Below are 24560 nucleotides of genomic sequence, written 5' to 3'. Positions count from 1 at the left end.
GAGCACTTTCTATGATCACTGTATTAAACACTTTGCATACAAAATAACATTTATTTTATAATTACAAAATACTACCAAATGGATATTATCATTATCACCATTTTATAGGTTGGGAAGGTGAGGCTGAGAATGTTGCTTACAGTCATGTATCTAGAAAGTGACTTAGCAACAATTTGAGTACAAGTTTGTTACACTCTAAAGGAAGATGATACTCTTATGTTCTTCATTGTAATATAGAGACATAGTTCTGCTCCAAAGATATTATATTCCTGGTTGATTGTTTTCTTTATTTTGAATGTAGAAATGAAATGGGGATAACATTGTACTTTCGGGAAATTTAATACTCTATTTTTTTTGGCTTAATTTTATTATCCTTTGTTTTATGTAGATTATAATGTTTGATGAGGGCAAGGGTCAGGCAGGCAGGGCACAAAGTAGATAAATTGTCTCAAGAAGTTCTCTTTGGGAAAATGATGTTGAAACTGAGACAGAATGGTAAAGTAAGACAGCTATACAAAGATCAGGGACAGGGTGTTCCAGAGAAGGGGAAAAGCAACTTTGAAAATGCATTTGGGAATGAACTCCGTGAGGTTAGAGTGACAAGAAATAGATACATAAGGGTTGAGCAAGGCAGTGAATGGTAAGACACAACAGAGCAGAAGGCTGGGACTGGATCAGTATAGGCCATAGCAGGGAATATGCATTTTATTATAAGCACAGTGGGTTAACCATTCACAGACTTAGGGGAGAGGAATAATATGATTTGTTTTATATTATAAAGGATTAATTTTTTGCTCTGGTAGAGTAATGGTAGAGTAGCCAACAACCCTCCACAGAAATGTTATACAAAATGAGGAGAAAATATTTATTTAAAGGCATTGAAGAGCTACCAGGGCTTGAGCATCCAGAATCCTGGAGAGAGGAAGTGCACTGAAGGGAACTCAGTATTTTCACTGTTTTTTTCTATGAAGCATTTATAGATTTATAAGTGATAAAGCTCTGAGAAGCTAAAAAGCCCAATAGAAAACAGCAGCTAAGAGATTGGGAAAATTGAACAGAGATTTTGGCAGTCCTAATGATGCAAAAATTGTAAACAAAATAATAGAAGACTGACCAATGTATATAAAAGAGAATATGTCATGAGCAAGTTGTATTTATCATAGGAGTGAGAGGTTGGATAACATTTAAAAAATCAAATGATATAATAAGTAAAAATCATGTAATAATCTTAATTAGAAATGCATTTGATAAAATTTACATTTAATCCTGATGAAAATGTTTGGCAAACTAGGAATACAACTAAACATCTTTAATAAAGAATATCTGCAAATAAGATGAACCCAAAGAAATGTACACCAAAACACATTATAATTAAAATGTCAAAAGTTAAAGACAGGGAGAATCTTAAAAATGGCATGAAAAAAAACCCCCAACCTGTTAACATTTGAGGTAAACCCTATATGACTATGAATAGATTTATCAGCAGAAACATTGTGGGCCAGAAGGAAATGGCACAATATATTCAAAGTGCTGAAAGATAAAAATTTCCAACCAAGAATACTCTATCCAGCATAGTTATCATTTACAACTGGAAGAGAGATAGAGTTTCCCAGATAAGCTAAAAGAGTTCATTATCACTAAACTGGCCTCACAAGAAATGTTAATGGGAATTCTTTAGGCTGTAAAGAAAACGTATGAAAGTATAAATCTCACTGGTAAAGGTAAATATAGACTAAAGTTAGTGGATGAATTACTTGCAAACCTTATATGGCTAAAAAACAAAAGTGGTAAAATAAATGTAACTACAATCATTAATTAAGGAATATATGAGCTACAAGAATGTAAAATGTGACATCAGACACAGGATGTGGTAGATAAAGAAGTCAAAACGCAGAGCTTTAGAATGTGTTTAAACTTATAATCAACTTAACATAGACCATAGTATTGTTTTATGTAACCACAAAACAAAAACCTATAGTAGATACATAAAAGATGATGAGAAAGAAATCTAAGTGTACCACTAAAGAAAGTCATCAAACCACAAAAGAAAATGGGCCACCTGGATGGTTCAGTCAGTTAAGTGTCTGCCTTCGGCTCTGGTCATGATCCCAGGGTCCTGGAATCAAGCCCCGCCTTGGGCTTCCTGCTCAGCGGGCATTCTGCCTCTCCCTATCTCTCTGTCCTTTCACCCCACTTGTGTGTTCTCTCTCTCTCAGATAAATTAAAATCTTAAAAAAAAAGAAAAAAACACAAAGGAAGAAAGCAAAAGAAAGATACAGAGAAAGTACAAAACAGCTAGAAAAAAATGAACCAAGTGGCAGTAAGTATGTGCCTATCGACAGTTAACTTTAAATGTACATGGGCTAGAGACACCTGGGTGGCTGAGTTGGTTAAGCGTCTGACTTCCGCTCAGGTCATGATCCCAGGGTCCTGGGGTCGAGTCCTGCATGGGGCTCCCTGCTCCACGGAGAGCCTGTTTCTCCCTCTCCCTCTGCTACTCCTCCTGCTTGTGCTTTCCCTCTCTGTGTTAAATAAATAAATAAAATCTTAAAAAAATGTACATGGACTAAATTCTCTAATCATAAGACATAGAATGGCTGAATGGACAAAAAACAAAAACAACAACAAAAACCAACAAGACCCTTCTATATGGTGCCTATAAGAGACTCATTTGAAAGGTAAGGACATTCACAGTTGAAAGTAAAAAGATGGAAAAAGATATTCCATGCAAATGGAAACCAAAAGAAGGCTGAGGCAGCTATTATGTCAGACAAAATAAACTTGTAGAAGAGACATAATGACAAAGAGTCCAATCCAACAAAAGTATACAATATTTGTAAATATTTATGCACCTGATATAGGAGCACCTTAATATATAAAGCGAGAAACAGTGAGCAATAAAACAGCTAGCAATGGATAGATTATTCAGACTGTAAAGTAATATGGAAACACCAGCTTTGAATGACAAATTAGACCACATGAATTAATAGATACATAAAGAACATTTCATCCCCAAACAGTAGAATATACATTCTTTTTCAAATGCACATGAAACATTCTTCAAGATAGATTACATATTAGGTCACAAAACAAGTATTAATAAATTTAGGAATATTGTAATTATATCAAGCATCTTTTGTGTATGGTGACAAGTATTAACCAGACTTTTATGATGATTATTTTACAATATATACAAGTATTGAATCATTAGGATATACACCTGAAACTAATATAATATATGCCAATTATACCTCAATAAAATAGATCTGTAAAGAGAATCCACAGCAAACATCACACTGAAGTGAACTATTGAGAGCTTTATCCTGAAATTAAGGATAAGAAATGGGTGATAGTTATCACCCCTTCTTTTCAGCATTACACTGGAGGTCTTAGTGAAGTCAGTGAGGTTAGGAAAAAAAAAACCTATAAGGACTGGAAACAAAGAAATAAAATTATATTATCTGCAAAGATATAATTATATAAATTTAACAAATGTATATAGCAAGTCTGCTGGATACAAAGTCTATAAAATATATTTTGTATATATTAGCAACAAAGAATTGCAAAATGAAATTTTAAAAAGATAACATTTAATGGGGTAACTGGCTGGCTTAGTCAGTGGAGTTTGTGACTCTTGATCTTGAGGTTGTGGGTTTGAGCCCCATGTTGGGTGTAGAGATTACTAAAATCTTTGAAAGCATAAAACAAAATTTAAAAAAATAGAAATAGCATTAAAATAATAGCATTTAAAATAAATCATACAACATATAAAAAAGACTGTAAACTCTGACCAAATTGTATTTCCAAATAGTATGAGTTGAAATAAATAGATTTCTGTATCCCCTGTTTACCCTACACTGTATACAAATAAACTTGAAATATGTTACAGATAAAAATATAAGCCCTAAAAACATTTAGATGAAAACACTGAAGAAAGTTTTTGTGACCTTAGGTTAGACAAAGATTTCTTAAATGTAACATTAAAACCAAGATCCCTAAAAGGAAAAAAAGAGATAAATTGGACTTTGTGAAATTTTGGAAAAATGAAAATATAAGCCACAGAATAGCATAAAATATTTGCAAATTATATCTGATCCAACATTTACATCCAGATATATAAAAGAACTCTTATAAGTCAATAAGAAGAAGACAAACCAAAGTGTTTATATACGTATATTAAGGGCAAATAAGCATGTGAAAATATGCTCATTATCATTAGGGATGTGTAAATTGAAACCAAAAGGATATGTCAATTCACTAGAATGACTAAAATAAAAAAAATAATAATAAAAAGTGCTGGTGAAGAAATGGAGAAGTTGCTAGATTTATCCATTGCTGGTGGGAATGTAAATAGTATAGCCACTCTGGAAAGCAAGAACAGTTTTTAATAAAGTTCAACACATATTTATTATGTAACCAAACAATTTCATTTCTAGTTATTGAACTAAAAAGTCACATAGAAACAAATATATGTCTACACAAAGACTTGTGCATGAACACTCATAATGTCATTCATAATGGCCCCAAGTTAGAAGCAATCCATGTATCTATGAAGTGGTTAATAGATAAACAAAAACTGGTATAGTTATACATAGGAGTGCTACTCAACAGTTTTATAAAGGAATAAATTACTGGTTTATGAAACAACTGGGATATACTTGAAAAATATTATGCTAAGTGAAAGAATATAGACACAAAAGATATGATTCCATTTTGATGAAATTTCTAAAAAAGGCAAAACTATAAAGATGGAAAGTATCTTTGTTTTTGCCTACTGTGGGAGTAAGGATTAACTGTAAATGAGCATGTGGTAACATTTTGGGTTAATAAAAGTGTTCAAATAGTAGATTGTGGTTATGTTTGCACAACTGTATAATTTGCTAAATCTCATAAAACTGTACCCTTGAAATGGGCAAATTTCATGGTATATAAATTTTGCCTCAATAAAGCATGTTTAAAGTTACCATTTAAAAGCACATAAAATATTAAAAATAAGAATAAATCTAACAAAGGGTGTATTGGATGTCTACAGAAAAATATTATTGGGAGAAATTAAAGATAATGTAAATAAATGGAATAACATAATATATTCATGTATTGGCTGGCTCAGTATCATCAAGAGGTCAGTTCTCTTCAAATTGATCTCAAAATTCAGTGAAATACTGGCCAAAATATCAGAGTACAAATGGCTCAGAATAGGTAAGATAAGTGAAGAAGAATTAGAACAAAGTTGGAGGATTTAAACAATGAGCTATCCATATATTATAAAGTTATAATAATTAGGTTAGTGTTGTATTACTCAAGGATAAACAAATAGATCAGTGGAACAGAATAGAGAATACAGAAATAGAGCCATTCATATAGGGACACTTGATTTTTGAGGAAGGTGACACTGTGGAGGAGAGAGGAAAGGTTGATATTTTCATTAAATGGTGCTGAGGCAATTGGGCATTTGTGTGTGAAAAACATTCCCACATCATAAGCAAAAATAAATTCTAGCTGGATTGTTGATTTGAATGTGAGAGGTAAAACAATAAAGCATCTGTAGGTAATGCAGTAAAATATCTTAATGATTTTGGGATAGTCAGATTTTGCTTACCAAGAAGCATTATTTGTAATATGCAAAAAATAGAAATTTCCTAAATATTCCTCAACTGATGAATGGGTACGTTAATGTAATATGTCCACACAGTGGAATATGATTAAGCAAGAAAAGAAATGAAGTTTTGATATGCACTCTAACATGGATGAAGCTTGAAAACCTTATGCTAAATGAAAGAAATCAGTCACAAAAAACTATAGATTATATAATTCCATTTATATGAAACATCCAGCAGAGGCAATTCAGTAGAGAAAGAAATTGGATTAGTGCTTGCTTAGGGCTTGGTGAAGGTGATAGTGTTGGGAGGAATGGGAAGTGGTAGCTAGAAGCCATGTGGTTTGTTTGGGGGTGATTAGAATATTATAAAATTAGATTATGGTGTTTGTTTCACAATCCTGTGAACACACAAAAAAACTTTGAATTGTGTACTTTGAATGAATTGGATAGTTTGTGAATTATTATTTCAATAAAATTTTTTCTAAAAAATGAAAAAATGAAAAGATAACTACATTAGACTGCGTTAAAATGAAAAGTTTTTACACCAAAAACACTGTTAAAGGAGAGAAAAGGCAATCCACTGAATAGGAAATGATAATTGCAATATATTTGTCCTTTAAAGGTTGAGTTTCTATATGGATATCTTCTATAAATCTATAAGAAAAAGAGATAACCTGAAAGAAAAATGGGCAAGATTTGAACAAGTTCTTCACAAAAGAAGATATCCATATGGCCAATCAGTATATGAAATGCTCCTTATTATAATTAACCACCATGGAAATGCAAAACAAAGGAGCTTTGAGATACCACTGCACACACATCAGAATGACTAAAATGAAGAAGACTGATAGTACCAACTGTTGACAAGGATATGAAGGAACTGGAATACTCATACAATGCTGTGTTGTTGAAAATTAATATAATCATTTTAGCAATTGTTTGGCAATATCTGCTGAAGATGAGCAATTAAATGCCCTATGATTTTGCATTTCTTCTGGATATATGCTCAAAACTGAGAACGTTCATAGCTCCATTACTTTTAATAGCTCTCAAATGGAACTCAGTCTGAATGGTCATCAACAGTAGAGTGAATACATAAATGGTATCATCATTCAACAAAATATTTATAAAGCAAAGAAAATGAATTAGTTGTTTCAACTTGCAGCAACAAGGGTTAGTCTCACTAACAGAGGAAGCCAGATATGAATGTGTGTATACTGTATGTATGGCACCGTTCACATAAAATCCTAAACCATGTGAAACTGATCCATATTTGTAGAGGTCAGGATAATGGTTACCTTTGAGATAGAATGGGGGTAATTAGTTGGGGGGTTATGAGGTGTCTTTCTAGGCTGTTGGTAATATTCTCTGTCTTGACTTGGGTGGAGGTTACATGGATATGGGCACTCTGTGGAAATGGATTATAATTTATGCACTTTTCCGCATGTATGTTACATTCCAATTAAGTTTTTTTTTGAGAATTGATTGGAGCGATGCAAAAATGAGGGCAGGTTTTGGGAAATTCTTGTCATTATCCAGGTGAAATGTTGTTGTGGAAATTGGTAGTGGTGGAGGAGAAAGAAGTGGAGAATTGAGAGACAGTTAGGAAATAGTCTGGACGTAGCTTGGTGATTGATTCAGTACAGGAGTGTTCTAGATTGAATGGCGGCCCTGCCAAAGATATTTGAAATCCCAACCTCCCGTTGCCTCAGAATGTGACTATATTGGAATCATGGGCACTGCAAATGTAATTAGTTAAAATGAGGTCATACTGGAATAGGATGGGCCCTGAATACAATATGACTGGTGTCCTTCCAAGAAGAGGAGAGACACAGAGACACACAAGAGAGAATGTGGTAACAGAGGCATATAGTGATGCAGCTGCAGGCTGGCAAGTGCCAAGGGTTGATGGCCACCACCAGAAGCTAAGAAAAGGAAAGAAGGTCTCTACCCAGATTCTCAGAGGGAGCATAGCCCCATGGACACCTTTGATTTAGGACTTCTTGCCTTCAGAACTGTGAGACAATACATTCCTTTCCTTTCAGCCACACTCAGTTTGTGGTATTTTGCTACGGTAGCCCTAGGAAACTAATGCAGGATGGATGGAAAGGCAATCTCTGGGTGGATGGTGCACTGAGTTGACCAAATTGAATTTTACATGGACTATCAAAGTAGAACTTGAACATTTAATTATGGGGAGATGATGCTTTTAGCAGACAGTAGAACACAATACATCAAGGATTGAGCACCTCAAGAGAGCATTTTGTTCCTTATTCTGCATTCAGCCGGGAATTCACCTAAATTTCTTTGCCCGGTCAGGGATATATCTTCTTAAAGCATTTAGAATGGCTCACAGCCTTCCTCAGAATTATTTGGAAGAATGGCAGCAGGAGGGGCAGTTTGGTATGGGCAGTTAACATGTCTCTTCTTGTTTTTTCCAACTTGTGGGGCACAGCTGGAATTAGAATCCTGGAGACACAGCCTCTCTATTTTATTATGCTTCCAGAAATCTGAATAAGGAAGCAGGGTTACTGCAGATTAGCTACATTTCCCTTTCTTCTTCTCAGTTTTGAGTAGTAGGAGATTTGCTAGGGCTTGTATTCTTTTAATGTTTTCAGGGGCAGTGGGAGATGGCTCTCTGTCAGAGGCTTCTCTCCAGGCTGCCTTGAAATGAAGAGACGGCAAAGTCATATGCACTAAGTTTGGATTTCTGCCTCTTCCTCTTTATTTTTGCAGTGGCCCTTTGACAAGGCTGGTTCTCTCCTTGTTCTCTGTAGATTTTGTTCAGTGGCTGGCATGTGAATTTGAACAAACTTTCTCATTGTTTTTCTTCCTGCTGTGATAGCCTGGGGTGGGAGTGGGGAAGTTGCCCATTGATGGGAAATGCCCCACTAATCTATCACTTTCAAAGCTGTTGGGGTTCTTTGTTGGGTCCAGAAGAAAAATAATCAGGTCTAATCAAACACCTTAAATATTCAATATGATTAGAGGAAAAATGAATGGATTTTGGAAACTCCTATTGATACTAAATTCTATTTGCAGTTATTCTTAGATATAAATTTCAAAAAACTATATGTGAATGTACTCATTAGTGCACTGTAATATTGAACATCTATTTTGTCCCTGGGCAATTTTTTTTTCTTAGCACAAAAGCTATTACCACTGTTATTAAAAACAGTAATTGATATTCCATTTTTTAAGAACTTGTTTTTTCCTTCCTGTTCCATTTCATCTCTGCATTTTTGCCTGTGCATTTCAATAATATTTTCCTAGGGCTTGTAAAAGAATTACATTATGCTCCAATAATTTTGAGGGCAAAGGGGAGGAAGGGCAATGTGGTGTTACTGGAGAAGCTATTTTGAACTGGAATGGGGCCAGAGAACAGACCCTGGAATGACAAATTGAATGGCTTCATACTAAGGATTTGATTATATTGTGTGCGGTTTCATCTGCACGTTATAGATCTTATTTTGCAATTAGATATTTTGATAAAGCCCTAACTGAATAGTGCTGGAGTCAAAATATGGTTTTATTAAAAGGCTCTGAAACTTACAAATCAACCATATAGATTAGCTGTAATATGAATGCTTTATGTGTTCTTGCAAATGTTGGTTTGATTTCTGCTCTACTCTCAATTCATTTAAGAAACACAATGAAATAACTTTGAAAATTCTGATGATAATTTTAATTAAAATTTTTATTATTTTAAATGATTATTATTTTCACTTGTATCAAGGGTATATTCAATCCTTACAATAAACTTTTCTCAGGGAAAGAAATAAAAGTACTAATGTATACATAAATTTGATTTTGTATGGAGAATATGCAATTTTGTTTGGGTAAATACAGTATTATGTATCCTGAAGGGCAAGTGAATGAACTTCTTTTTGTCATTATGTGAATCCATTTTTTAAAGAATCTTTGCAGGGCTCAGATTAAGACACATTTTGAATGGAGTCTCTATGTGGGGTGTGTGTGTGTGTGTGTGTGTGTGCATTTAATAATGCAACTGTCATGCCATCAATTCAATCGGATAGACACTGGAGATTTAGAAGCCATATATTTGTACCAAAATGAGGAGGAGATTTTTCAGACATTCGTTTTGTATTTGCTTCTTTCCACTACTGTGAACCAGAAAGTGGCAGCCTTTGTGATTCAGGATGTCTGTCAGACAAGTTCTGGGCTGGATGTATTCCTCCTGCCAGTTCATATTCCATCCTGTGGCAGGTAAACAGGCTGGAATCCAGATTTGTTTAAATCTGCTTATAAAAAGCCAGAAACACTATAGTGCTCTCAATGTGAGGTTGATTGTGTAGTTTGGATTTATGGCTTTGGCAAACACATCTGGCTGTTTACACTATAATTTATTTAGTAAGTTCTCCCTTAAGTCCCTGAGGCAGTATATTGGTGAAGTTCAAGGTGATAGAGCCTCATCAGTGTCAGTTAAAATTTTGGCTCTACCACTTACCGGTTTTGTGACTGCAAGCGACTTTTAAAACCTGTGTCCCTTAGTGTTCTCATGTCAAGAGGAGAAAATTATGATATCTTATGGAGTGTGGGGGAAGATTTAAGTGCATTTCAAGTTTTGAGGACAGTGCCTGACACATAGTGAAACTCCATATTGAATTAAAAAAAAAATTGAATGTGAGAGGTGGCTGGGTGGCTCATTTAGTTAAATGTCCAACTCCTGGCTTCAGCTCAGGTCATGATCGCAGGTATGTGAGACTAAGCCCCATGTTGGGTTCATGCATTGGGCATGGTGTCTGCTTAGGATTCTCCCTCTCCCTTAATCCTTCCTGTCCCCCCGACTTTAAAAAAAATGAGGGGTACCTGGTGATTCAGTCTATAAGTGTCTGCCTTCAGTTTAGAGCAATTCCAGGGTCCTGGGATTAAGCCCCACATCAACTCCCTGTTCAGTGGGAGGCCTGCTTCTCCTTCTTCCACTTCCTTACTGTCTCCCTCTCTGTCAAAGAAATAAATAAAATTAAAAAAAATTAATTGCTGAATGTGAATAGTTTTTATTTCCTAACCCAGCCTGTGGTGATCGTGTTGACTTTGATATTTGGGAAAAAAAAAAAAAAAAAAGGAAGGAAATGTTTTAAAAATTATATACATACATACATTAATAGTATATTAATTTATTAATATATAAATATTTATAAAATATTTGTAAAATAAATATATATTTATATATATAAATATATATAATTATAAATATAATTTTATAAATAAATATTTATAAAATAAATATTTTATATTTTATAAAATAAATATTTTATATTTATAAAATAAATAGTATATTTATTTATTTCAGACTACTGAAAGCCCATTTTAAAGAAATTTGCAGATTACCAACATTTCCCAGCCACTTTGCACTGTTCACAAGGTTTTTGGGTATGAGTGAATTTTGGATGTTGTTGAGATTGTGTCAGAAGCTGTTGGTATTATTTTCAGCTCTCATGAACTTTATTTTTGGTATAAAGTCAGTTATTTATGGAGTTAGCAACTCAGCTTAAGAGTTGTTTAATAGGGGCACCTGGGTGGCTCAGTGGGTTAAAGCCTCTGACTTTGGCTCAGGTCGTGATCCCAGGGTCCTGGGATCGAGCCCCATGTTGGGCTCTCTGCTCCGCAGGGAGCCTGCTTCCTCCCCTGTCTCTCTCTGCCTGTCTCTCTGCCTACTTGTGATTTCTCTCTCTGTCAAATAAATAAAATCTTTAAAAAAAAAGAGTTGTTTAATAAAAATATTATTGGAGAAGGTGAGATGGTAATAAGCCATGATCAGCCTTCGAACCAACTAGAATGGTATCATTCTAACTTATGTGTGTGGGATGAGGTTGGAGGGGGAGGGGTGGGTATCCACTTTCTAGAAATACTGTCAGTTTGCTATACAATATTCTTCACTCATTCCTCCTAAAAGTCATAGGAAGAATTGGGTACTTTCCCGTTTGTGGCAAAGAAAAAGGAAACTCAGCGTTTTGATGGAAAATGCACCACAAAATACAAACGACTAATACCTTGTCTATTGTTTATCCCACTGAGATTTTCTGCCTCTCTAGTTACAGCGGAGGGTGAATAAAAATTAATTAGAAGCTGGAATCTGATTTTAAGATGGGATGTCAGACACATATATCAAGTTGTTAGGTTAGCTGTAAAGCATAACCTGGGATTTATATATTTAGAAGTCATAATAAATCTGTCTGTCATGAAAATCAGATTACCCAGTGTTGCATGCTAATGGCTCATCATCTGTGGAATTTTAGTCTCCCCAGCAACTGCCCGCTGGCTCTGCTTTTCTCTGACTTGCTGTCTCCCTTGACCAACTAGTCATTACACTCTCCCTACTTAGCCAAGTACCTCTAATAAATGCCTCCAGGCTTCCGTAATGAGGAGCTGTGTTCCCCGGACCATAGCATAACCTCTTGTGGCTTCCTTGACTCAGTAGTCTCAACAAGAATCTATCAGTCCATCAATCACTTGATTCACTAACCTAACAATTACTCCCAAGATATTTATTGAGTACCTGTTATGTGCCAGGCTGTTTGCAAGGTGCTGGGAAGCTAGCAAAGACCGTGCCTGCCCTCAAGGAAGGAAGTGATGGAGGAGAGAGATAATAAAACTCACAGCACATTGTATAACATAAAAGATGCGACGGCATTGGGGATGGCTTCCCAGAGACCAGTACCTTTTGATCTGAGACTTCTGAGCTGAGTGGTGGGAGTTAGCCAGCTAATGGGATGTGAGGACTGAGGACCATCTTTTGGACAAAAGGAACAGCCCATGCAAAGCTGGGATGTGAAAGAGTAAGGTCCACAAAAGAGTTGGGATGGTGACATATGGTCAGTGACAAGGCTGGAGAATTTCGGAACAACTTGAAGGCTAGTTTAAACACTTAGGATTAGTCTAAAGGCAGTGGGGAGCCACTGAATGATTTAAGTGGTGGGGGGGATATCTTCTCACTGGTGACAAAAATTGACATGTTAACACATTCTACGTGGGATGGCTGCCTACATTTTTTGTCAGGGGCTTGAAGGCTCTGTGCAAAGTGGCACCATTTCCCCGTCCTGGTTTTAATCCTCATTCCTTTTTCTCACCTTTCCTGAGGTCAGGGTGAGTATAGGTACTATGTTCCTTGGACCTGCAGGATAAATCGATTTTGAAAGAATGAATGAGGAATGGAGAATTAAAAGAAGCATGCTGAATATTTGTAGGGATATTTGTCTCGATACTTTATACTTTGGTGTTAAGATGAAAGTATTGATGTTGGAATCACATTATTCCAAGGTCAAATCATGCCTCTAGCACTTACTCTCTGTGTGGCCTTGGATAAATCACTTGACCTTTCTGAGCCCAGCTTTCTTCTTTTCTATAGGGTTGAATCTCATGGTGTTGAGATTAGAAACAATATACAAGGTAACTATAAGGTAACTATTGCTCTGCCAGAGACATAGTAGGCACTAAATAATTGATACATCCTTTATGTATTATCTTCAGTAGACTTTAGGTTAAAAAAAAAATGGGGTGAAAGTTTGTTGACTCTTTCTTCTCAGAAACTTGGAAATTGAGGCATGTGTGGTTCATCCAATCAGCTCCCAATCAGCTCCCAAGAAGGATATCATGGGAGAACTTAACTTTTCTTTTTGCCTCTGGGTCTGAAAAGGTTGGTCCATCCCAGACTCTTTTTACCAGGCCTCTGTAACTTTGTCATCATACCTTGACCATTTTGAAAGTCTATTACATTTCCTACCAATACCACCTCTTGGGGCTGATGAATTCTGGAGCTTCCTCTCTGTATGGGAAAGTGCTTTGTAAATTAAAAAGCATTTAAGGGCACTCCATTCTGCTTCCATTGTCCTTGTCATACCTCCATTGCAGCCAGTGTTCAGTTGAGGTAGCAGAAAATCTGTTCATCTGGTATAGAAAAGAGGCAGCGTTTAAATCTTGAATTTTCCACTTGTTAGCCGTATAACCTTAGGCAAGCTACGTAGTCTCTCTATGGCTCACTTTCCTTCTCGGTAAAATGAAGATATTAGTACTTCAATCATAGGGCATTTATGCGGGATTAAATGAAAAGTAACATAAAGTGCTTGGCACAGTTCCTATCACATAGTAAGCAGGCAGTAAATGACAGCATTATTAACTCATTGTATTATCGCTGTCATATTTATAACCATTATTATTTTCATCAGAGTGTCTTGTCTCTCTGTTAGACTCAAAACTTGACAATAGGAAAACCACGTCTTTAAATTTCTGTATCCCTAGAGAGGCCTGACCCATAGAAGGCAGTGAATAAATACTTCTAAATGAATGAATGAGCAACAAAAGTATTATTATTAAAACTTGTTAAAATGTATACACAGGGCTTGGTACATTATAGGAAATTAATACACACTTATTCTTTATTCTACTCTTCGTTACCCTGCCCCAGTTATACTGAAGTTTCCCTTGAGTTCTTTACTGTGGGATTTGGTGAAAATGTCCCTGTGTGTGCTACACACCTCTTCTGGTTTTCTGAAGAGTTCTTTTTTAGCTTGTTTCTATACATTAACTTCCCTAACCTTTCTTTATTTCAGACTTGTTGGACCTTAAGACCTTTAGTGTTTTTGGTTACTAGAAAAGTATTTCTGAGTGAAATCTCTTATGGGTGTGGACACCATCAAGTAATATTTTCTGAGTGGTGTGCACACGTGTGTTTATTCTTCTTGTTAAAAATGACCTTCTCCTGTAATACTCCCCCCACACTGCAGAAGGAGAGAGAGACCATAAAACCAAATGGGCACCGAGGGTTCACAGCTGGAGACAGACAAAAGGCTCCTGCTGGAGCTCATACCAAGAATATCTGGATGATTTCAGACAGCGAAGGCAGGTTCCTGTAGTGCGTAACTTACTCTCTGAAAGGAGGTTGGCCAGGTGCTAAGATGTTTTTGGTAGAACATCAGGACATGTTTTATCCTTCCTCGTCCTCAATACCATGCTTGCTGGTTTCTCAGTTTTTCTTACAAGTGGATTGCTTGTTTTCCAACCTCTTGTCTTGATAGCTTTTATCTGAGACTGAACTTAGCCTGGCTTTTCTGCGCATCTGGCTTCCTTTCCACAGAATTTCTAGCTTGGTGCTTTTCACAAAGAGTCATCCATTTAAATACCCTTGGAGGGCAGCTGGGAAGATTCCATTATTGAGCAAAGGAAGTAAGGTTAAGAAATCCCATACTTCTGTATGGAAGTACAGTTTCTTCATTCTTCTTAAAACCTCCCGTCCTCTTAACCCTTCTTTAGTTTTCTCACTTGTGATGGAGACACACCAACATGCAATATTTGTCTTCGATCTTCACTGTAAGAAAAATAACACTACAATTAAGGAGGGAGATAATTGACATTTGGACTCAGTGGCAGGAAGGCTCAAGGGAGGCATGAGGAGATGGAATGCAGAGTGTGTTCCCCGTCCTGATGGAAGCAGCCTCAACTCAGCCCCAGCTGTTTGTTACCATGTAGGAGTCTGGTGCCTATAGGGACAGAGCTTCCAGCATTTTCTATGAGGTCTCTTAGTTTGTAAATGTTTAAAAGGATTTTAAAGTGTTAAAACACTAAGTCTGCCATTAGCGCTGGCCCAAATCAAACTGAGCAATGGGCCAGATTTGGCCAGTTGGTCACCAATGTTCAGCTTCTGCCGTAGTATAGTAGATGCACCGTTAGTGTTCTGGAGCATTAGTCCATACTGCTCCACTTCTAAAGGAAAACAAGATTACGGTTAGAGCAGTTTTGTTTAAAAAAAAAATATATAGGGGCACCTGGGTGGCTCAGTGGGTTAAGCCGTTGCCTTCAGCTCAGGTCATGATCTCAGGGTCCTGGGATCGAGTCCCACATCGGACCCTCTGCTCAGCAGGGGGCCTGCTTCCCTTCCTCTCTCTGTGATCTCTTCCCTTCCTCTCTCCTACTGTGATCTCTCTCTGTCAAAATAAATAAATAAAATCTTTAAAAAAAAAAAAAATATATATATATATACATATATATAATTAAATTAAATTAAATTTGAAATACCTTTTCAAAAAGAGAAGACTTTCTCTGAGTTGAATGCAAATCTAAAGGAGTCTATAAGAAAAATGGATTAGTTGTTTTTCACTTAGTACTGAAGGCTTAAGGGGTTTTGTGTGTTTTTCCTCTTGTTTTACATTTGGCATGCACTACTTATGCTTGAAAAAAATTAAACTGACACACAGTGAAAAAAAGTTACTGGAGCCTGAAAGTTGGTTAATATCAATTACACTCTCGTGTCTAATAACCCATGCCTGGGAAACACAACTTGTTTGTTATAAATACCCAATGCCAAATCAAGAATAAACAGTGACTTTGTTTTAGTCAGTATTTACAGCATCACTTTAACTACTTTGACCCTATTCAAGGAGGTAATGAAGAGCTGGGTGCCAGTGATGTTGATAAACTGTGGCAATTTCTGCATTGTGTCCTTATAGTTGCCTCTGCTTCATCCTCCATTATTTAAATTGCTAGTCATTACAGTCATGCCATTAACTGGAAATGTAGCAAGATGACACATAGGAACAGGGCCAGCAGGACACCGTTAGCCCTTCTTATTGAGGGCCGTATTCTGGGATGGGGAGCAATAGTCATAAAAAGGAGGCACACAAACCAACCCCCAAAGGCTTTTGAATACTCAAGAATTCTGAATTTTCAGTGCTGGTAGGGTGATTCTGAATTCCAGTAGCACAAACTTTTTGGGACGTTAGAACCAAATTACAGATAATCTTCCAGGCTTTAAAAAATTAACACTTTATTTTTAACTAAAATACAAAGTATCTAAGCATATCTCAGGCTGGTTTGTTCTTCCCTATTGGGATCATATGCAAAAGGATATGAGAAAAGGAGGTTGTTCAGTTTGGAATATGGAACTGAATAAATTAGTGGTCCAGTCATTTGACTGCTATCAATGTCATTTTTAGAAAAGCGTGTATTTTATTGTTATAGAGTCCTATAGGCCAAGGAAGCCGTCAGTCTTCATAACTTGATTGAGAGCCTCAGTTGATGTAGCCCAAGCATATTCAAGTAGTAAATATTTTCTTTTGATATAATGGTATGCACTCCATCCATCCTGATCTATCTGGGGTACCTCTTACAAAAACATGGCTTCTGGCCAGTTCAAGACCCACAGGGAGAGAGGGATTGGGGGAGGTCTTTGTTATTCTAGATTTTCTGAGAAGGCCTAGAATTCCTTTTTAGCAGGGTACAGTCTCCTGCCACAGAAGTCTTTCCTTTGTCCCTCATTTATTAGGGACTTTATATTAAAATTAGAGAAATTGGGTCCTGCGTGTGTATTTTTGGAGGTGGAAAAAAAGTCTATTTACCCTTTCTTTCTTGTCTTCTTCCCTATAACCTACGTGCACATTGTGCATATTGTATGTATATCTGGAGGATGCTAGAAAGAAGGGAAGACGTACATCTGTTGAACTCAGATCTTTGTCCTGGGTTTGACACTTGTGGTTTCTGTGTAACTTAGGGTTTCTTCAGATGAAACTAATCAAAATCCAGTTCAACTGACTTAAAGAAAAATGTTAAAATGTAGATGAAAAACTAAGGCCTTTCTAGAATTCAATAACATTATTGAAACCAGGGTTCTTTCAAGGTTTTTGGCACTCTTTCAGGTGTTATTACTTTCTCTATAGGCTTGTCCCCTTATGTTCCAGGTTGGCTAGGGTTCTTCCAGATACCATTGCATAGCAGTGTCTGAAGGCCTGACATGGAGAAGATTTTCTATACTTTTGTGTGTTCTTTGTTTTCTTAAGAATGAGGAAAACTTTCTCAGAAGCACCCCCAACAATTTGTGCTCCTAGTCAATTGGCCAGAATTTTAAACCATACCTTAGAACAATCCTCGCCAAGGAGAAAGAAGGTACTGTGTTTGTCCTGGGCTGGGTAGGGCCCACCTTTTGTCCGTGAGTGGTGGTGGGGGGTGTAGGCCCCCATTAACTAAACAAAATCAGAGTCAGGTCCTGTTAGAAAGGAGTGGGAGGGACAAATAACTATTTGATGAGCTCGAAACTTCTCATTTACTTCCCCAGACATCCCCATACCAGAGGTGTAGGACCCTCAGAGAGATGAATGAACTTACCCAAGGTCACAGAGCTTTAAAGTAAAGAGCTAGGATTTGAATCCGGATGATTCTGGCTCCAAAGCCATGGATTTTGGAAGAGACTAAACAAGGGGGAAGGTGTCCAGCAACAGAGTGCTTGCATCATTGGAATACTCCAGGGAGAATAGCAATGAGTTTCTTTAGCCCACAAATCAGTAATGATAGATATTTCTGGAGTACAAAAATAAGGTGTGTTTGAGGCAACATAGAAAACATGAAAGAGTATGAGGCAGAGCGTAAGCATGCCCCAGAATTCCAGCATCTAACCAATACAACTTTTGGGGGGTACTTAACTTTATCTTTCTGCTCTCTCCCCCCACCCCTCTCTCTCTCTCTCACACACACACACACGCACGCACACTGCTTACACATTCAAAAATATTTATTGATCACTTTCTATGTATCTGTGCAAAAATATAAATACATATGCACATATACATTAAGAACATATTGGATAGGGTGCCTGGGTGGCTCAGTGGGTTAAAGCCTCTGCCTTCGGCTCGGGTCATGGTCCCAGAGTCCTGGGATCGAGACCCGCATCGGGCTCTCTGCTCAGCCGGGAGCCTGTGTCCCTTCCCCTCTCTCTGCCTTCCTCTCTGACTACTTGTGATCTCTGTCTGTCAGATAAATGAATAAAATCTTAGAAAAAAAAAAATAACATATTGGATAGAGACTGCCTATGCTGTTTTACATCTTGGTGTTCTACTTAATTTGATGGCATGCAAATTTTTGTGCATATTCCTATAAACTAAAATTCTTCAGGAACATCATTTTTAATGACTACATAACAATCCATTTTGTAGGTAGTAAAATGTATCAATAAGCTATTTGTGGACTTGTACATTTCTGTCAATTTCTTTTCATGGGAAGTAACACTAAGTGAACATCCATATAGGATATATTCTTTGGCACATCTTTTATTAATTCCTTGTGATATGATTCTTGAAATAATGATGAAGAAATGAACATTTTATTTTGATTTTTTCAAAGATTTTGTTTAACATCTGACAGAGGGAGAGAGGAACAGAGAGTATAAGGTGTGTGGGATGGGGGCGGGCAGAGACAGAAGGAGAAGCAGGCCTTTTGCGGAGCTGGGAGCCTGACCTGGGGCTTGATCCCAGGATCTTGGGATCATGACCTGAGCCAAAGGCAGATGCTTAACCGACTGAGCCACTCAACTGCCCCAGATATGAACACTTTAAAGCTGTGAACATTTGATGCATATTGCTAGGTTGTAATCCAGAAATATTGTTTACTCTACATTCCCAACAATAATCTGTGAGCGTTTCTGGCACTTTCTTAACGGGTCTTGACTTGGAGTATGTTTTTTGGGTTTTTTTTCCTTTTACTTTTGGAATACTTTTGGAAGAGCTGCATCAAGGCCTTGCATTCCATAGATAAATTATTGCTGGTACCCATTTGTTATTTTTTCAAGGAGGTTGCTGTGGATCCATCATGCTTCTTGTATCAATTGTTAAAGGCCAAAATGGAACCCCATATGTATATTATTATATACTAGAAAAACAGGACAACTTGTACCACAGTGATATTTGACTTTGTATCTCTAACAAAATTGAAATAAATCCTTCATAAGTGCTAGGGCATTGTTAAAATGTTCAGATAAATTATTTGTTTAATAAATAAGTAATTTTAACTTTTATGATAATGGAGAGGAGGAAAGGTGGTATGAGACTTTCTGAATATACCAATAATTTATTGTCCTGCAGCCAAGATAAACAGCACCATGAATTAAATGACAGAATATTGGATGACAGGCTGCATTGTCTTAGGGATGGCACTTGTTAGGGATGCATATATCATAAGACCAAATATGATATGACCAATATCATATATATTATATATATGATATATATATCATATATATTATAAATAATATCATATATATTATAATATGACCAAAAAATCTGGAGTTGTCTATGCTGGGTGGTCCAAGGGAGATGCTCTCAAAAGATGCCTTGGAAAAAGGCAATTGGCAGTCACTGTGCAGCACTATATTGGTAGCAAAGAAAAAGAGCAGGAGAAGACAGGAGCTCCTGTGCACACTTTCTTCTCCCATCATCCTGGATAGAGCTGGAGGGATTGCATTAGATCACAGTAGGTTAGGAAGATAGAGATGAATTAGAGGGAGTTGAAATTTGCAAATTTCCAAACAAGTGTTTCCACTTCCAAAGGTGTCTTTTGAGTGATTTTCACTGATACACCCAATGTTTTTAGTGACCTACACAAACCTGAAGGAGAGAGAATATTCTCTGAACTTTAATTCCACTTCAGCCTGTAGCCTTCACCTGGTTACGTCATGCTTCAACATGCTTAAGCCTATCTTTTTATGTCTATTCATTCACTCATCTATCCCTCTATTTATTCATTTATTCACAATCACACATTTATTGGTTAAGGTCTGCATGCCTGGTAGCATGCTAGTCAACATGCTGATTCCCCATCTCAGTCTCTGCTCTGATCATCTGTCTAGAGTAGTGTGTGGCAAAAGGGATTTTTGGGGCTGTAATTAAGATTGTAGACCCTGAGATGAGGGAATAATTGTGGCTTATCCAGGTGGACCTCATGTAATCACACCAGCATCTGGAAAACCAGAGAATCTTTTCAGGCTGCAATCAGAGAGATTTGACTATAGAAAGGCAGGAGAGAGTCAAACATGAAAGTGACCCAAGCTGTCTTTGCTGACTTGACTATGGAGGAACAGGTCCACACTAGAAGTTGAGAATGCCCGCAGTTCATGACCAGTAAAGAAGCAGAGACCTCAGAACTGAATTGTGCAAATAACCTGAATGAACCAGGAAACCAAGACTCCCCTAGAGCCTTCAAAAAGGCCCGTAACCTGTCTGCAACTTGAGACCTGACGCACAGGACAGTGAGAGTGACTTTGTGTTGTTTTAAACCCTGAGCTTATGATTATTTATTCTGGCAGCACAAAACTAATGCATCTGCGAACTTGTTGACATGCAAATTCTCAGTCCTCATCCCAGACCTACTGAACTTACTAGAACCAGAAGCTAGCAGGGGGTGTGGTGGTGAGGGGGTGGGGAGCTCCTGAGGCCTATTTTACCCGCTCTGTAGGTGATTCTGACATGCTAAAGTTTGAGAACTGCTGTTGCAGTTATAGAATTACCAGATGTTAAGTAGGTAACTGGCTGCCCAGAGCGAAGACTGCATTTCCTTCTTTTATTGTAGGTGGGTATGGCCTTATGACTAAGTTCTTGCCAAATAGGTTGTAGAGTGCAATGTTAACTCCAAACTTGAGGTGTTAAAATGCCACACATTCCAATGAAAAGACTAGCTTAGTTGGATCCTAGGAGATAACCTTTGAGCCCTTGAAACAGCCTGATGAATTAGAGTGTCTGTGTATACCTTTGACCTTGGGCCATGCCAAGTAGTTTATGCTAACAATGTGATTTATGGTGAATGCCTGTTTTTGTTCACCTGAGGCCTTGGGCCATGTTGTATCAGTTTGACCTCTGGAGGACCTAGAGATGTTGGTAGATAACCGCCCCAGCCTCTGTCAGTGAGGAGGACTGTTTTGATATATATTCCGCACAGTTATTTGTGTGGTCCCCAGAGGTGTTGAACTTAAGTCGCTCAGCCTCATAACCAGCTCGATAACACATGCTTTATTGCTCTTGCCCCTTCCCTTCCAGGTCTGCCGGTCCCCTCTCTCCTTTCACTTTCCTAGGCTCCCCTTCCAAATAAGCCACCAGAACCCATGCTCTTGGTTCTTGTCTGGGGCTTTGCTTTCAGGGGAACCCAAACTAGGAGAATTCTTACTTAGACAGTTTATGGAAAGGTCTTCCTTTCTGGTGACTGGGATGCAAATGTAATGGCTCGTCCGTCCCCTTTGACCATGTTAAGGAAGATTATTCTCTATGAATGAGGAGTTGGTAAATTAGGAGGCACGTGGGTCTGTAATGAATCTGTGGATTACCATACCAGCCCTGGACTGCTGATCTCCCATCTTCTTGTTCAATGAGAGAACAAAAGCTTGTGTGTTTAAGCCCCTGTTAATTTCGGGGGTGGAGCATGAGCAAGGAGTGACTCACATGCCACTTAATCTCATTCTGACTACCACTGCAACCAAGGGCTAAATGGACAGTTTGGTTTGTCATCAGATTGAAACTAAATTATACCTGACCTTCATCGCCACAATGATGAAGGGTTGATTGCATGAGGGACAAGCACGTTGGTTTCGGATGAGAACACTAGACCAGGAGTCAAGCAACTAGGGGGCTGTGTTGACCCCCAAGGAGTGGTGCATCTTACATTCTCTTGGATTCATTTGCTTGATCTCAGGGTCTCTCTTGATTTTTACATACTGTGATTCTATGAATTTAAAGTATTCAAAAATTCACTTGTAAAAACACAACACCGGAACCATCATGAATTGTAAATGTGGGGCATTTGTATTTGCATTTTGAAGTTTCCGCACTAATAAAATGATGAGCATATCTTAGCCTGCATGTGCATGTATCTTTTTTTAAATGATTCTTAACATTAGAAGCTCCACGAGGCGTTATTAAAGTTTATTATCTCACTTGCTGTGAAGACAAACTTTCCTTGCATATTGGTAGATATTTACAAAACTGTTCACCTGATCGTGATTCTTCAGGGTGATAGGAACCTTCACATGTTCTTTTCCTTTGCCTGGACGGTACCCAATCAGTCTATATAATGAGACAGGCCAGAGGACAGGGAATTATGCCCCAGGACAGTCTTTGCTCTGTCACTGGGCTTTGCATGCAGAAACCACAATTTATGATGTGATCAAGAATGATATTAGTTGGCAGTATAATGAGCTTGGGATTGTTGGATAGCCTCGATGTACACCATGACCTTTGCTGGATAGAAAGTGTCAGACTTGGGCATATGCCTATCAGTTGTGGAGAAAGACCCTCCTTTGGGGAGTCAAGGGTCATAAATTTTGTTTCTAGGCAGCATATACGTATGCAGTTGCCTGGCAACCATGAGAGCAGTTAAGTCCTTGCTATATGATGCTGTAAAGGATTTCATCCATCTTGAAAAGCTAACAGCATAATTTAAATTTTTGAAGCAGAGTGTGGGTGTTCTCAAGTGGCAGAGCCTCATCTCACATGTTGTTGCAGACTTTAACTGCATAAACTTGATGTTGCTGAAGTTTTCCGCATTAGGGATGTTGTAAACAAAAGGCTAGAACTCTGAGGAGAGGTTGAAGGAGACATCCTTCACTAGAATGTATTCAGTACCAAGTAACAGAAAACCCAACTAGTAGTGTCCTAAAGCACAAGCATGTTTGCTGTTTTCTGAACAAGAAGCTTAAGAGAAACAGTTTCATGGTTGACTTAGCCACTCACCAAGGACCCAAGCCCCTTCCTTGCTTCCGTTATACCATCAGTGATGTGTTGGCCTTCATCCTTTGCATGGTTGCTTTATGGTCACAAGAAGGCTGCCAGAGCTTTTAGTACCCTAGTGTCCCAGATTAGCATCCAACATAGGATAGGAAGAATGACCTTTTGTGTCAGGCTTCTCTTGTTTATTGTTTCAGGAAAGTAAGGCTTTCCTTAAAGTCTTCCAGCAGATGTCCCTTTTATTTCTCTCTAGCCAGAACTGGGTCACATATGTCTCCCCTCTTAGACTGGTCATTGGTAAAGGAAAACTCAAGTCAACTGCACTGGCTTAGACCAATCATGATACGGCCTCTTGGACTGGGGGAAGGGCCTATCTTCCCTGAGCACATTGCTACCTTCCAAATTCCTGGGAAAGATAAGTGTCTTGAGGCACCTGGGTGGCTCAGTCAGTTAAGTGGCATGCTTCTGCCAAGTGCCTGCTTTTTGTTGTGCTACTGTCTATGGAGTCCAGTTGTCGGTTATTAACGCTATGGATCCCAACTGCTCCTGCGGTACAGGTGGTTCCTGCACGTGCGCTGGCTCCTGCAAATGCAAAGAATGCAAATGCAGTTCCTGCAAAAAGAGCTGTTGCTCCTGTTTCCCGGTGGGCTGTGCCAAGTGCGCCCAGGGCTGCATTTGCAAAGGGGCATCGGACAAGTGCAGCTGCTGTGCCTGATCCTAGGGAGCCTGTTTCCGATGTAAATAGAGCGATGTGTGCAAACCTACAGTGTTTCTTGGTGCTTTTTGTTTTGGATACAACCCTGACCAGTTTGCTACATTCCTTGTTGTTTATCCTTATAAAATACGTGAATTACATAATAAAAGCTGTGGACTTATAAAAAAAAAAATCATGACCTTTGGCTCAGCTCATGATCCCAGGCTTCTGCGATGGAACCCCACATCCGGCTCTCTGCTCAGTGGGGAGCCTACTTCTCCTCTTCCTCTGCCTCCAGTTTTACCTACTTGTGCTCTATCTATATATTTATTTATAAATAAATAAAATCTTAAAAAGAAAAGATAAGGGTTTATGAGGAAGGGTATGGGATGTCTGGCTGCTGGCTATCTCACAGTATTGCTACAGTTCCTTCCACATTATTCCTTATGTGTGGATTGCTTATCTATGGAAGTCAGAGGTTGCAAACTCACCCTTGAAATGTTTTTAAAACATTGAAATTAGAATTTACAAATAGGGACAGTTAGCTTTAAAAATTGGATTTTTTGAGTATGGGGTGATTAAAATAAAAACTTCTTGAAAAATTGGATTTTTCATTTCGCAAAAACTTTGGTGATTTGGCAGCCTTTGAACAGCATGCATACGTGGGAGTAATTAGCTCAAGGGATTGCTCTTGTTGGTTGGGTTCTGTGCACCACGCTCTTCACCCCTCCCGTTCTTGGGCACATGGACTCTACTCATGCATATTATTTTCCTGGCC

General features: G+C 38.0%; 2 protein-coding genes across 14 annotated transcripts in view; both read left to right on the top strand.

The window, feature by feature from the left end:
• The window catches only part of FHIT (fragile histidine triad diadenosine triphosphatase), a 1435937-nt gene that overhangs the window by 136941 nt on the left and 1274436 nt on the right, over positions 1-24560 (top strand). The gene's annotated exons all lie outside the window — the stretch shown is intronic.
• Positions 23556-23902, top strand: LOC132009831 (metallothionein-1E-like). Its single transcript, XM_059387865.1, has one exon. The coding sequence runs from the start codon at positions 23618-23620 to the stop codon at positions 23801-23803; it is 186 nt and encodes a 61-aa protein (XP_059243848.1). The 5' UTR covers positions 23556-23617; the 3' UTR covers positions 23804-23902.

The sequence above is a fragment of the Mustela nigripes genome, chromosome 2 (genome assembly GCF_022355385.1).
Source record: "Mustela nigripes isolate SB6536 chromosome 2, MUSNIG.SB6536, whole genome shotgun sequence".
Taxonomy (NCBI): domain Eukaryota; kingdom Metazoa; phylum Chordata; class Mammalia; order Carnivora; family Mustelidae; genus Mustela; species Mustela nigripes.
This window is presented reverse-complemented; position numbering and strand designations above follow the sequence as displayed.